The sequence below is a fragment of the Hippocampus zosterae genome, chromosome 12 (assembly GCF_025434085.1).
Source record: "Hippocampus zosterae strain Florida chromosome 12, ASM2543408v3, whole genome shotgun sequence".
NCBI classification, from domain to species: Eukaryota; Metazoa; Chordata; class Actinopteri; order Syngnathiformes; family Syngnathidae; genus Hippocampus; species Hippocampus zosterae.
The window spans coordinates 14,573,180-14,588,096 of NC_067462.1; the positions used below are offsets into that span (position 1 = coordinate 14,573,180).

The 14,917-nt window shown below is 39.1% G+C and overlaps 1 protein-coding gene across 2 annotated transcripts in view; it reads right to left on the minus strand.

Moving 5' to 3' along the window:
- Positions 1 to 14,917, minus strand: part of nalcn (sodium leak channel, non-selective) — a 66,861-nt gene that overhangs the window by 39,871 nt on the left and 12,073 nt on the right. For both annotated transcript variants that reach the window (XM_052082459.1, XM_052082458.1), the window contains 8 exons: positions 14,679 to 14,861; positions 12,472 to 12,555; positions 12,212 to 12,351; positions 11,985 to 12,113; positions 7,759 to 7,910; positions 7,532 to 7,674; positions 7,326 to 7,430; positions 6,548 to 6,634 (listed from right to left, as the gene is read on the minus strand). In XM_052082459.1, the coding sequence (XP_051938419.1) occupies positions 6,548 to 6,634; positions 7,326 to 7,430; positions 7,532 to 7,674; positions 7,759 to 7,910; positions 11,985 to 12,113; positions 12,212 to 12,351; positions 12,472 to 12,555; positions 14,679 to 14,861 (1,023 nt within the window). The remainder of the gene's footprint in view (positions 1 to 6,547; positions 6,635 to 7,325; positions 7,431 to 7,531; positions 7,675 to 7,758; positions 7,911 to 11,984; positions 12,114 to 12,211; positions 12,352 to 12,471; positions 12,556 to 14,678; positions 14,862 to 14,917) is intronic.

A 14,917-nucleotide genomic window follows, 5' to 3' on the forward strand; every position in this document is an offset into this window, starting at 1 on the left:
GACTCAGCTTCACCTGATCCATCTCTTCAATTATCTATACTCTGACACTCTACTAGATGCCCCTCCACAATGTAATAGGATCGAATACAAGAGCTGCATGAAAAAGACTTCCTTTCAAAAGATACTACTGCTTTATGATTGTCGCTCTAAGTGAGGTATTCATCTAATAAAATGTTTATTCAAGGGTAAGTATTTCAATATATCTGAGGAAATATCTATGCGTAAAATTTATGATCAAATACAAATGTATGACGGAAGGTTGCGAGCGAAGTGGGACAAAACCTCCGAATGTTCTCTTATTTCAATATAATATAAATCGCTATTGCTAGCATAGGCCTGTAGATTATTGATTCAAAGTACATACATTGCCGCTGCCTAGTGTTGCAGTCCACATTCACCTTTGTACTGCCCAGTCTCATTGTCTGACGAGACTGACATATTTACATTCACCCAGCTATGATATGCTCTACTGTTTGGTTTTGTTTTTTCCATTTTCTCATTGTCACTCTTGATAACACTAGAATTCATTTCCTCTTTCATCATCTTTATTTACATTTTCTCGATGATGCGATCTAAAGCTAGGATACTGAAACCTTTCAATCACCATTTACTCGCCTGTATACGTTAATTTTTGCTCAGGTAATCCTACCAATGCAGCATTGTAATTATAACATGATGGAGCATCGGAGGCTAATTACCGTATTTTCACGACTATAAGGCGCCATTAAAAGTCTTAAATTTTCTCGAAAATGGACAGGACGCCTTATGGTGCGGAGCGTCCTTTATATGCGCTGAGTTCCAAAATCTGACTGACAGCCGACATGCTGTTTATATAGAGAAAAGGCGGAAGTGACTGTGGCCAGGCAGGCGGGAAAGAAGTCGGCCAATCAGGGAAGGGTGGGCGTGTATATATACATTTATGGAGAGGGAGAGAGAGAGAGAGAGAGGGGGAGAGAGAGGACAGGCAAGCTAGTCCGCCAATGGTGAAGGGTGGGCGTGTAAGTGGACGCTAAAGGGACGCCTCAAGCCAGTACCAACACTTGTATAGAGTGTGGCAATGTGCATTGTTGCAAAACAACTCCGGTTTTGGTTTCTAAGAACCCCTGAAAATAAATTCAACAAAAAGACACGCCTACGAAGCTCAGTTCAAACAAAGCCACCGGTTATGCTTTTGGCATGCGTGCCCATCTCACAGCAGCAGTGAAAAAACAAGTCAAGCAAATGAACTCTGAGCTTGCCGTTATTCCCGGAGGCTTGACTAAAGAACTCCAACCGCTGGACATTGGCATCAACCGGGCGTTCAAAGTAAAGTTGCGAATGGCATGGGAACAATGGATGATCGGTGGCAAGCACAACTTTACAAAGAGTGAGAGGCAGTGCTTGGCGAGTTACGCCACAATACGCAACAACGAGAGGGAACGCGGCGTTTTTGATGGATTACGGTACTTGCACAATTGTTCAATTCTTTCTACACACACGCGCGCTGCCACCATGTTTCGCTCTGTTCTTTACTTTCAAATGTGGGAAAGCTTCACACGAGAGAAATGTTGACTTTGCTGTTGCTACTCCTTCTTTCCGCTCGGCAATGCGTAGCAACTCACACTAGCATGTGATGCATTCAATGACAACTGAGATGTGCAGTCCTCTGCTTCTGATACAGAGGATGAGGACTTTGATGGATTTCTGGGTGATGATTGATCGAAAAACGTGAGAACATTGTACGATGGCTAAATAAAATACACCCGAACTCAGTTCTGCTTTCGTTGCCTTTTTAAAAATGTGTTTTTAGCTTATCTGTTTGTCTTGGCATGCTACCGTATGCTTCAAGCTAACGTGTTAGAGTGCGCGCATGCATGCCGTATGTTTAAGCTGGCGTATGTTTTACCACTGTAAAACTGCGGGCATTAGTGCGGTGCGTCCTGTGTATGTGTAAAATACAGAAATGTCACCCATTAATGAGACTGCGGCCATTAGTACGGTGCGTCGAATAGTCATGAAAATACGGTAGTTGACGAGGACACTTCATTAAGATCATCTTATCAGTGAGGCCACTAGTTTGAGGGAAAACATGCAAAGCTAAATGGTGAAAATAGTGAGATTATTTACAGTACTTTAAATACATTAGAATGAAATGAAAAAAAAAGATGCTAATGAAATTTTTGCATGCAACCCCATGAAAAGAGATTCCATATTTTCCACACTAAAAGGTGCACTTGATTATGAGGCGCTCAAGGAAATGCCAACAGAACACTACACTACACTCTGATTTATATAGCGACGATCAGATGTCAGTAAAACTTATTTAATAAAGCAGAGACACAATTCACTTAACGAACAGCAAGTTATAACATTGGCTCGTTAACGTTAAAGTCTCTTGCCGCTGCTCTAGGTCCATGTTCAACTGTGAAACTTAAGTTTGAACTCTCCGTTGTAAGTATGTCTCTAGCAAGGAGCCGTTTTGGGGTCGACATATTACAGTAATGACCACACACAAGGTGCATCGGATTTTAAGGTGCACTGTGAGCTTTTAAGAAAATGGAAGGCTTAGGTGTGCCTTTTAGTGCGGGAAATACGGTATCTTAATTCATTTATGGTATGATGCAGCTTTAGTTTAGTTTACTTCAGTGCAGTATTGGCTTTCATTCTACACTTGGATGACAGCTGTGAATGTTAAAATATTAATTGCCAGTAAAGTTAATAAAGGTTTCATTCAGTACTACTGTAGATACCAGACCCTGGAAGAAAATTCTTGAAAGGTCTTGTGATAGAAACGGTGCACTTCGTGTGAATGGATTTCAATGTGTATTGTTTCCCTCAACTATTTTAAAATTCAAACAAAGCAGAGCTTGAGCGCATCCCGTAACATACATGATATTGTATCTGTCCAGCAAGGTTTTTAGTTGTTGCGAAAAGTGAGGTTTATATGAGAACAAATTTCTGGATAAAAATATTCTATCACTTGACAAACAACTGAAACCGAAGGATCAACACATTGACACTCTGTGCTCGCTATTGGCTATTTGGCTTTGTTACCCCTCAAGAGAGAACGTCCTGCTTCCTCCAAAAAGAGCAGGTGGTCAATCAACTGCATGTTATTTCCAACTGCTCCTGCACTCCCAACTTGACACACACACACACACACACACACACACACACACACACACACACACACACACACACACACACACGCATACGCACACGCACTCACAACATAACCAAATGGACTAAGCAATGTCGACTCGCGGACTGGAGGCCTTCATGTGTACATTGAGGCTGTTTAATAGAGTCTGGTGGGTTCGGTGTCTGTGTGGGTAAGGCCCATCTGCCAGCGCGGAAACATTCGCATCATTTGATGGCCAATTACTCTGGAGACAGACAGAGCAGAGCACAAGCTCACACCTCGCTTCTCCTGCACATCCATGCAGATGGCAATGCAGTCTGGACCTCCAAGCCGACCTATCTGCTCAGTAGGCTTCACTGCTGTTAGTTACGGGTGACAAAGATAAGCGATAGATCGAGTTAGACCAGGGTTTGAAAGAAGAAGAGATAATCCGGGTGTACAGTATAGATGGCATATCCGAGGTATTGCCTGAAGGTCGAGTTGTGGATCGCACCATCCAATAGCGGGAATGCATGTTGATTATGTCTTTGTACCCCCTTCTGTGCGCACTGCTAACTGTGACAGAAATTCTCGAACTATATGCCTGCATCACCTCGCTGTGTGCGATGCTTGTTGCACGCTGTGGTGCGAAGCCTCCGCTTCTTCCGAGCTACAGCTGATTAGCTCACTTGGCTAAACATGATGCAAAGGCAAAAGGTTACTTTGTATACGCTGTATATATATATATAGCAAAACCCTAATCATGGCCTCCACTTGGGTAAGTAGAGTTATCACAAAGGCAAACGGCAGACAAAGAGAGACGGAAAGCCATGCTTATCACTAAGCTATCGAAAGTGACAGATCGAAATGAAGCCGAAAAACACCAAAATATGTGCTTGTGTGATATGGTGCGCTTGTTGCATAGGTCAGGCGGGAACCATGTTACAGCACAGAGTAAATAACTTTGAACAGCAAAATATCAAGCAATTTAATGTCGAACCGGGGAGAAAATAATATAGAATAACCAAGACAATGAAGACCGTAAAAGGCTGAGGTTGTCACCACATAAGGCCCGACTTATGTGGTACTAAGATTAAATGCATCTCAGTTCCATAAAAAAATATTTAAAATATAAGAACCTCAATTAGTCCCACACTAGAGAAATTTGCAGTGTTTCAGCAGCAACAGTGTACTGTATACATGAAATAGAAAAGTAGCATCTCAAAGAAAACAATCCAATCCTAATTCTTTATTTATTTGATCTATTTAGTTTATCTCATGGGTTGTATAATCAACCTATACAGAAGTGATCATTTCTTTCATTATTATTAATTAAAAATACTGTTTTCTCTTAATTGTATATCGTGACGTCACGTAATCCCGTGATCTGAATTTTGGGCCACATCGCCCCTACCTCGTCGATATCAATCATTTATACAAAAATTGCAACAAACAGAAGTCACAATGACTTTTGGAGGATCAAGGTGTATTTCATCCTCCAAAGAAAAAGCATGATTTTACAAAAGAAACACTAATTTCGTTTTGTAGTTGTGGAAAAATCTTATTGTGACAGTTCAGAAATGTCACGTGAAACATGACATGTGCACTAAATAGTTGCTGAACAATGTGAGAGTTTAAATCCGGAAAAGATTAACTCCACTTCTGTTGTTTCCTCTGGTGAAAAACTTGCACAAATCATTGTCGTGGAGCAGACTGCGTTCATCGTCAGCGTTCTACCGGAGTATAACGAGCACACAATGTCTGCCATATTTGCACAGTGTTATGCGGCATGACTCGCCATTGTTCTGAAGTGCATTGCTACAAGGGGAATCTACAAGGAGCCCACACAGGCACAGTGATGCTGAAAACAGGGACATTTTAGTGTAGAGCTTCACTTTTTGTCGGATTTCCCACCAAATTCTCTTGAGAGAACCTAGCTCCGGGTGATCCATTTAATAGAGGAGAGGGCTCAGAGGGAAGTCAGCCGTGTTTATCCCTCTGGTTATCCCTATCTAAATCCTCCCTCCTAGTGATGATGGTGCTCTGGAGGAGACACACTGCCTATTCCTCTCTACATTCCTCTATTTTTAAATTCTTCCCTCACCCATTTTTTGTGTTGACGCTCACCCTCTCTCTCTTGGCTGCACAATCTATCGGCAGTCTCTCGCAGCGTGAAGCCAGCCTTTTGCCCTACACCGCTATCAACAGAGGTCCAGCTGCAAGCTGTGTATGGCTTATCGCAAAAGCACCACCATTTGGATCACGCTGACCAAGAGGCTAACAACATGTGTGCCGCCTTGTGCAGGCGTCATTTAAAAGTCCTCCATCACTGTAGCATCATTACTGCAAATCTACTAATGTCAGTTAAACTTCACTCACTTCTCAATTCTCACTTCGCTACTCTGCTTGGTTGATATATTGACAGATTTGTAATTCCATCACTATAGAAACCTGAAATGAGTCTGGCAAACATGCACATTTTAACAGTAAAATAGCTGCTTACGTTCTTTAGAATAAAGAAAAATTGTATTGCGGATTTTCACTTGTGACCATCATTTAATCTATAGCAGTTTTAACTTGCTATTTGGTGGGTTTTCCTACTTCTTAGTGGGGCCAGTCAAAATCTTTTTCTTCTTCAAGGGGAATTTTGTGCAGTGAATGCTTTGCTCACATTATGTTATAAATGCAGCCTACAAATAAAAATAAAAGTAAAATGAAATGATTTTTCTTTCCAAAAAAAAAAAACAACCTTAACTTTTTTTTAAATTCACTATATATAATAGCATAATAGCATTCAGGAGCAAAGAAAAAACTGATATGAAACCTGAGGTTGAAAGTCTCCAAGATATGTTTTGCCCAGCATTACATAAAAGCAGAGTGGAGTGTAATACGTATGATTTTATCATTGTTGCACAGAAAGGAAAGGCAATAAAAAGTGAAATGTGGCAGCCAATCCCATTTCTTACACAAATGCGGCAGGCAGTACTAGCAGAACGCTGAGATATTCGTTGAAAGATTAGGAGCTTGTCAGTGCGTTGGTCTTTACATTTTGCATACTTATACTTTATATTCATCCACCTGGTTCGATTTGGAAAGAGATTGAACAAAGTGCTGAGTAGCAGACCAACAGATCATTAAAACAGAATGCAATAAAACATGTTTTCAGTGTTGGTTATAAATGTGCCATGCTGACAGAACATGGAGGAGAATATCGACTTCACAACAAAAAGTAAAACATTGCCAAAAAGCTTACAACTTGACGGTCGCAATACCTGATGGTACAGGGATCCCGTGTGAAGGAAACGTTTTATTCTGGTTCTAATGTCCGAGTGTCATTGTATTAACCACAGGAATCACAGCATGAGTTGCAAATGCGCGTTTAAAAGGAAGAACATAATTCCACTAACGGCAGCATTGATAGCTAATAAATTGTGTTAGCGGGTTCACCTGGAGGCAGGCAGGTGCTCGGCCATGTGGTTTGTTGACGTCCACGGCTACAAGCTGCCATCCCCCAGCAGCATCTTCGTGAAACATCTGCGGCACACACCCAAATAATAAACCACTAAATAAAATAAAAGACAGAAGAGTGAAAGCAAAGCACAACATTCAAATAATATATAATACCTAAGGTGCAATAAAATTCCAGGATGGTTTGATTTTAAAGTAGAACGATTTGATAAATTCAGTGGTATTGCGATTTGATTTGATATGGCATGGCTCAGTTTGAGAAGGTCTGATATGATGTGTGTGTGGTGATGATGATGCGGGGTACAGCCTGAATTGATTGCCAGCCAACTGCAGGGCAGATATATTCAAACTCAAATTCACACCTGTATAGACAATTTAGAGCAGAGATGGGAAACTTAAATGATGAAGGGGGCCACAATTTTTTATCAGTGCGACTGGGAGGCCACATAGGACCATAAAAGATGTATGAAAAAAATGGCATTTGGTATGTATGAAATATGTCCAAATGTAAAAAATACATACTTTAAATAAATTTCGTTTTGATCATACTTATCTCAATGCATGAATAAAACCTCCAGCTTTCAACAGCAAAAGGTTTGAACAATCAAAAAATACCACATACAATGATTATTATAATTCGTAACGTGCAACCCTTTAAGCAGAAAAAATGTCATCGCAAACGGCTGAACAGCAACACAACATTAAGTGTGAGACCACTTTTTGTGCATTTTTTCCACAACTGTTTTAAAATGTATACCTGTGTTGTTGCTGTGGATGTGGTGCTACTCCTGGACCCCCACATTTGCTGAAATTGAACCCTGATTTCAGCAAAGGTCTCGATGATGACAGCAATGAACACGTTCTGTTTTAACGACAAACGCAACCGTTTATGTTTGAACAATCCATTGAAAATGAAAGTTAATTTCCAGACTAGAAAAAAAGAAATTTATAAAAAGCTCTAACCTTCACAAGCCATGCCAGAAAGAAAATTAGAGTGATAAAATAGAAGTAGGAGCGCCAGCGAGGGAAACTATCAATTGCTCGGTACATTAGGAACACCCATCCCTCCTGAGAGGCAGCCTCATATACAGTAAAGATACTTGTTCCTAAAAACAAAAAAAAGGACAAATATGGTGGTTACAAGGACAATTCCTTTTTTTTTCATCCCAATAAATGACTGATGATTTTACCCAGCTCATTGAAGCCACTGTAGCCAAGTTCCTGCCTGCTGAGGCCCAGTTCTTCAAGGTCCATACACTTGAAGCCCAGAGGACACTGGTAGCCCTCACCATCGGGGGAGCAGTGGGTGTCTGGGATGGCCAAGCTATTCCATGTCACGTTGCTAAGCAAATGAAAAACACCAATATCAAAAACAACTTCATATGGTTGGAGGAGGTTACAATGACCCAGACTGATGCACGCATGCAATAAGTGGGAAGGTCGACATCGGTCACTCTAACATTTGACAATTAACGAGGGAAAAGTGTCAAAATTATTGAAATAGCATTTTTTGTATATGTTATGAACTTGAGTAAAGTTGCACCTCAAAATTGGGATGTCGCAAAGATTGTACAAATACTGGATTTTGGGAATTTGGTAGGATGTACTGCAAGGCTGCGTGTTACGGTGGACCGAGTGCATTTTGTTTTCCACGCACCTACACGTTAGGTGACTGAAAATCTTTCAACAACCTAAAAGCAGGTGGTAAGTTTTGCCACTGGTGGTGTAACACGATTTTGCTGGATTTGATTGACATGCAGGTAGACAGATTCTGAGCTCTGAAGATGTGCGTGGTGGTTGTCATCGTATTTCATTCATAAATATGACAGCAGCATGCATCAAAACCTTTGAGTCATTATATAAATCTATTCAAGAGATGAATTATTGTTATTATCAACTTTATTATATTATATTATATTATATTATATTATATTATATTATATACAGTATATCATTTGTAACTGTAATACTTGTGTAACTGACAATTTAGTGTTAATTTATTTTTATTCTTATGTGAAATTCAACATGTAATAAAATTGATTGAGGCACAAGTTACATCAATCAAGTTCAGAGTGATTTAATAGTGTTTTACTTTTTTATTTTGTCAAAAACAAAATGCTTATTTTTACACTTTAGTTGTTAATGTGCAACTTCTGAACGCATTTAATACCGCTTTTTGATAGCGACAGCGACTTTGGAACAGGTTAACTCAATTTCCTTTATTACCTGTGTGGAACAAATGTTTAGATGGTGGTTCACCAGAATTGTCTGTGTCGACCTTTCTGTTTTTTATGTTTTAAATAAGCCTTTAGTAATACCTTTGTGTGCAATTCATTACATGAAATCAAATAGAAGGAGAAATCCTGACATCCACAAGATCCTTTTTTTTTTTTTGTGAACACATCCGCCACCCTTTTCATCTCATATCCGTCTCCTCTGGTATATTATTCCCAGTTTTCCATCACATCCCATATATGTGCAAAGCTGCGGAGCGTATGACTTTGGCCAAGGACATGAAGCAGTTAACAGTTAAGACACATCTGTTCTCTGCGACATATTTTAAAACACACAGTGGATTTGGCCGAGAGGGAGCACGGGTGGATCACATCAGACACGCTGCTTTTAGATCGGCGTGTTGGTAGGTGTAAATGTGAGCGAGTCCTGATGTTTCTCTCTTGCATGTAATGGTCAACGCGTCCTGAGGGTGCGTCGGCACAAACGGGGAGATAGATGAAGAGAACAGATGTGTCTTAACTGTTAACTGCTTCATGCTTTGTCCAAAACTTCCATCTTATTTATAAATGATATCTGCAAGGTCTCAAAGCAATTTAAATGTGTCCTATTTGCTGATTATACAACTTTCTACTGTTCTGGAATAAATCTGAAACAGCTCCTGACAACCGTAGAACCGAATTAAACAAATTAAAAAACTGTTTCGACAGAAATAAATTGTCACTTAACCTGAAAAAAAATTGAAGTTATCTGTTTTCGGCACAAGACCAATCAAACATCAAGCTAAAATAAAGGTAAACTCAACTGAGATAGAAAGAGCGTATGAAACCAAGTTTCTCGGTTTAGTAATAGACTCAAAACAATGTTGGAAGCCATATATCGATAACGTAAAAAGAAAAATAGCCAAAACCGTAGGGATCCTCTACAAAACCAAAGAAGTGCTAAATAAGACCTTTGTACACATTATACACTTCATTATTATTACCATATATGACCTACTGTGTGGAAATACCTGCAAAACAAACACACTCCCTATTCTAAAACTACAAAAAAAAAGCAATTCAAATTATTAATAGATCAAAATATACGGAACCCATAAATCCACTATTTATCATATTAAATACGATGACATTTTATGACCTGGTTGACTTTAAAATCGCCCAATTCATGTACAAAGCACACAATAAGCTGCTCTGCCAAAACATTCTGAAGTTTTTCGAAATTCGAGAAAGCAGCTATGATTTAAGAGGTACCAACTTATTCAAAAAACTCAAAACAAGAACAAACATCAACCTAAGAATTGTATCTATCAAAGGTGTTAATCTGTGGAATAATTTCGAAACGGACCTGAAAATGAGTAAATCGCTTGCTGAGTTCAAAAACAAATTTTACAAAATTGTACAAACAGCCTACATCAATCAGAGTTAAAATGATAAATTCTAAACATTAAATATAATGATAAATCAGAACTAAGTTGTAAATAGAGAACTGTATTGAATTATCCATTATGAATACAAGAGAAAATTGACACAAGAGTGCCAGGGTGTAGATGTATATAATCCCGATACAAACCAAAAGTTGTAAAAATATCACGGTTAAGGGTAAAGTACAAGCCTTAATGGAGACTTCTTTCTTCTTACTTTTTTTCTTTTCTGATTGATATAAAAATGATTTATTAGATTATAAACACATAACGGGGTAGGACTAGAACATAATAACTGTGTTGCATGAAGACTGATTTCTTTCTTTTTACTATTTTATCTACCTTATTTTCTGTCAAATTATTACTGTATATGTTTTATGTTCAATAAACAAACCGAACCAGATGGTGAGGATGAATGAGGTTCGTTCAAAGGGTGGAGGACAACTAATTTTAACACTTGCTGCTAATGGTAAATACAATATGGTATATGTGAAAGAGCATTACACCTCCCTGATTCCACATCCCCGGAGAGTTGTATATACATCCTCATTACGACCAATGTCATTTTAATCATGTTGTAATTAATTGGGCTTTAATTTGAATTAAACAGTAGTGCAGCATAATGAGGTGCAATGGGTATTGGGTTGTTGTTCCACACCTCTGAGAACATGCTGATCAATACAACCACCAAAGAACGAGAGGTGATTTGTTTAGGTTGTACTATAGGAGAAAGCAACAGAGACAGCTATTGGCCCTATTTATGGGATCGACGTCTCACAAGTGAAACCTTACATTTCCAAAATACATTAAAAATAGCTACCTGCGGTTAATACACACAATATTATGTGACCACTGCGGGACAAATATTTTGTATTTTATTATCGTCTCAACATTTTCAACAAATGTATTATTTACTGAAACAGTGCATATTTACAACTATTATCACCTCTCGGTATAATTTTGTCAGGAATATTTCGATTTTGTCAGGAACATTTGGCATCTCAGTCAAAGCAATGAAAACACACACCACAGGAACTATTCTGAACGATTTCAATATTTTCTGTTTCTGAAAAGTTTCGAGGGATGAAATCGTGACAGCAGATTTTTGTTTTTCAGTTTTGATTTTTTCAATACGATTTCGTGGCACGGGAGGATTTTACTGCTTAATTCATATTCCACAATCGCAATATTAATCACAATACCCCCCAATAAGTGCAGCCAATATAGCATACCATATCTTCCGCACTAAAGGACACACCTAAAAGCCTTCCATTTTCTTAAAAGCTCACAGTGCGCCTTAAAATCCGATGCGCCTTGTGTATGGTCTTTACGGTAATATGTTAACCCCAAAATGGCTCCTTTCTAGAAACATGCTTACAACGCAGAGCTCAAAATTAAGGCGATCAATTTCACAGTTGAACACGGAAATAGAGCAGTGGCAAGAGAGTTCAACGTTAACGAGTCAATGTTATATAAGCGAGGTGGGCTTGCCTTCTTGTGCCGACCTTTGATAGCATATTCTTACGCCACTGCACAAGTGAGTTTAATTTGTGTGTGTTCGTTGCATTTACACACATGAAATGTCGTCTATAAATACTGTCATAAACTGGGAGCTGTATTAGTGTCATTTCAAACAGAGTATGATCATTATTGTATCGACCACCGTTTTATATTCTTCAATTGGATGTATTAGATTGGCACAAAATTCTAGCCACCTTATATAAAAAATAAATCAATACTATGGAGAACGTGTTATTTTACCCTCTCTGTGTGTCATTGGTAACACAGTGATGGTTGAATGTTCCAAACATCTGCACACCCAGAATTCCATAAAGCAAGAGAAAAAACAGCAGGAAGATAGACACACTCCAGATTTGCTCCCCAGAGCGCCTGAAAAAAAATATATAATAATTTAGACAAACGTTTTTTTTGTAGTCTCGTTCTTCATGCACAACGAATTTTGACAAGAAAAAAATGCTCAGTTGTACTTAAGAATATTCGTGATGCGGGAGCGGGGAAGCTCAAAGCGGAAGTAGATCCTGAAGGCTCGTATCATAATGAGCGCTCTGGGGATTCTCAGCATCCCCCATGGAGACATCTGATCCACAAGCTCCGCTATCTCAAACACCTCAAAACAAAGAGCAGCGGATGCTTGAAACAGTAACGTGCCTTAAGTAATGCTCTCTCAGCAAATTTGAGGCAGTGACAAAATACAAGGGCAGTAAAAATAGTAAATGTCGCAATATACCTGCAACACCAGGGACACCCAGATGAAAAACACCATGAATCCATCAAACATGCACCAGCGATCTTTCACATACGAGTTATCCCCCTGTGTAGAGAGCAGGAGGAAATGGCAAAGGAACAAATCAACAGTTAACACTACAGAAACAACAATGTAACACTTTTAATGATGAGAATCAGCCCACGGCTTTCCTTTGTAACTCAGGCACACACACACACACACACAGACATACACGATAAAACCTCTCTTATAAAGAGCAGCCAGGAGCTTGTCAGGAATTAAAACCCAGCTCATCAAGCATCAACAGGTTATCATCAACAAACACACAGAGATGTAATCGTGAAAAAAAAGTAATTAAAGAACAGTTCTGTTAAAGCAGGGCTAAGCCCACACATTCACCAGATTCAAACAAAAGGTAATGGTAATGACTACATCCATTTATTTTCTCTACCTCTTGTTTTGTTCAGTGTTTGACAATGCTTAGACCTTATCCCAGTTCAGAGACACTGCGATGTTGGCTGTTGGAGTTATCTCCTTGCCTTTGAAAAGTAAAAACTTTTGGTGTGCCTCAAACAGAACTCGCAAGGAACTATTTAATATACTGTACATTGTACTTATCAAACATCTGAAATGTGCTTATTTTTCTTTTAGATGGCACCAATGCCCTTTCCTGTGGAAATGTGTTGCCATGCAGATTGAAAATAGTTGCTTTAAAGAAGAACAAGACAATGTCAGCCATGTGACGTTGAACAACATCCATAAAAAGGTCAATTACAGGAACGCTGCACATTGATGAGTGTCAAGGGAAATATATATCATTCGTACAGCATTATATTTGCTTCTCTGGCACGGTTTTGGAGAAAAAAAATACAATATGCTATAAACCAAATATCTATTTTATATGATACACACACACACAGGTTTCTCTAAACCAAATCCTAATACCAATCCTTTTTTTGACTCACCCACAGAGCCAAAAATAAACATAAGAATGTGTCAACAGGTAGATATGGTCCTACTCCTATATGAGTAAATCTTCAGATGTTCAGCATTCCACCCATGTGGGGAAAATGAGAAGCAACCTGTTTTCGACACGATAAGCCAAGGAAAATGACAAAAGCCCCGAGGTATAAACAAAGTGAAATGTCAAGGGGACATTGGGTTCAGAAGGAGAATATGAGGAAGAAAGACTGCAAAATAGCAGTGTTAGATAAACACCATAACAAACAAAATCAGAAAATTGACTTTTTTGTTCATGCACTCACATATTCCAGTATAAATGTCATAATTTAAAGTGAATCATTGGGGTCACATTAAATCAACTTTTAAAGACAATTATGATTTTTTTTTTATTAGAATGAAAAAAATATTTAGTTAGGCTGCAATGTTGTTTTCAACCAATGGTAAATTACACTGTGTCCTCACCTGCCTCCTTTTTTATTATGATTAACATGCCAACTTAGCTGTCCTCACTTATTATAGCAGTCAGCTGTTCCTTCTGTTTAACCTTATCTGGCTCCCACTAAAATGTATTACTTTTTACTGAATACTCCCATTGATACATCCATTTTCCGCTAGTCCTCAGTAGGCTCGGGTTTTATGGCCACCGCACACTGAGCGACGTGTCAAAAATCTACCGGACACTAGCGCAGTGTGCAGAATGATGTCACAAGATTTCACAAGTGGATGAGTCACATTGAGACTTGGGAGGTGGGGAGCGCAGAGGCCCAGATTGGCCCCTCCGAACCAATCGTGTGTGAGCCTCTCTTTCCGCCGAACAGAAGCATATGAACGCAGCGTACGTGTGAAGTGTCAATGATCAATGTGTTGAACAATTCACATTAGTTTTCACAGCTACCATCAGACTTCTTTATCAATACACGAGCCGCTAATCACACTTAGGGCATGGCAGCCGGGTTTGGGGAGTCGCTTGCGCAGCCCAGGGTAGTAGCTAATCATTTGGGGCCTAAGGCAAACATTGTCTTCATTTTCATTTGAACACTTCCAAAATGTCTACCAGTATAAATAACATTTAGTTGTGAACAAAGTTAGCTGGTCTAAACTCGGAATAATAATAATTTATTATATGCAGTTATTATGATTATATATCTGAATAAATACTTGATTTGGTAACTTTACAACTAAAGTTAAATTTAAATAAAATTCACCTGTTCGTCACGTTAAATTAATGTTGTAGTGCTGGTCGCTACCTTGATAATTCCCCTGATGTGCATCTTGGCGATCATCTCAGCCGTGTAGAGGAACATGAGCAGCGTGTCGAGCGTGAATGTCACATACTGCAGGGGCGGGTAGTGCTCAAATGTCTTGGGTGTGTTCATGCACACCGAGATGACGCTGATGATGGCGCAGGCTCTCAGCAGGGTGTGCACCCACTACAAGAAGTTGTGAGAGAGTTGGCATACTTTCATCTCTTTGGGGAGTTGTGTAT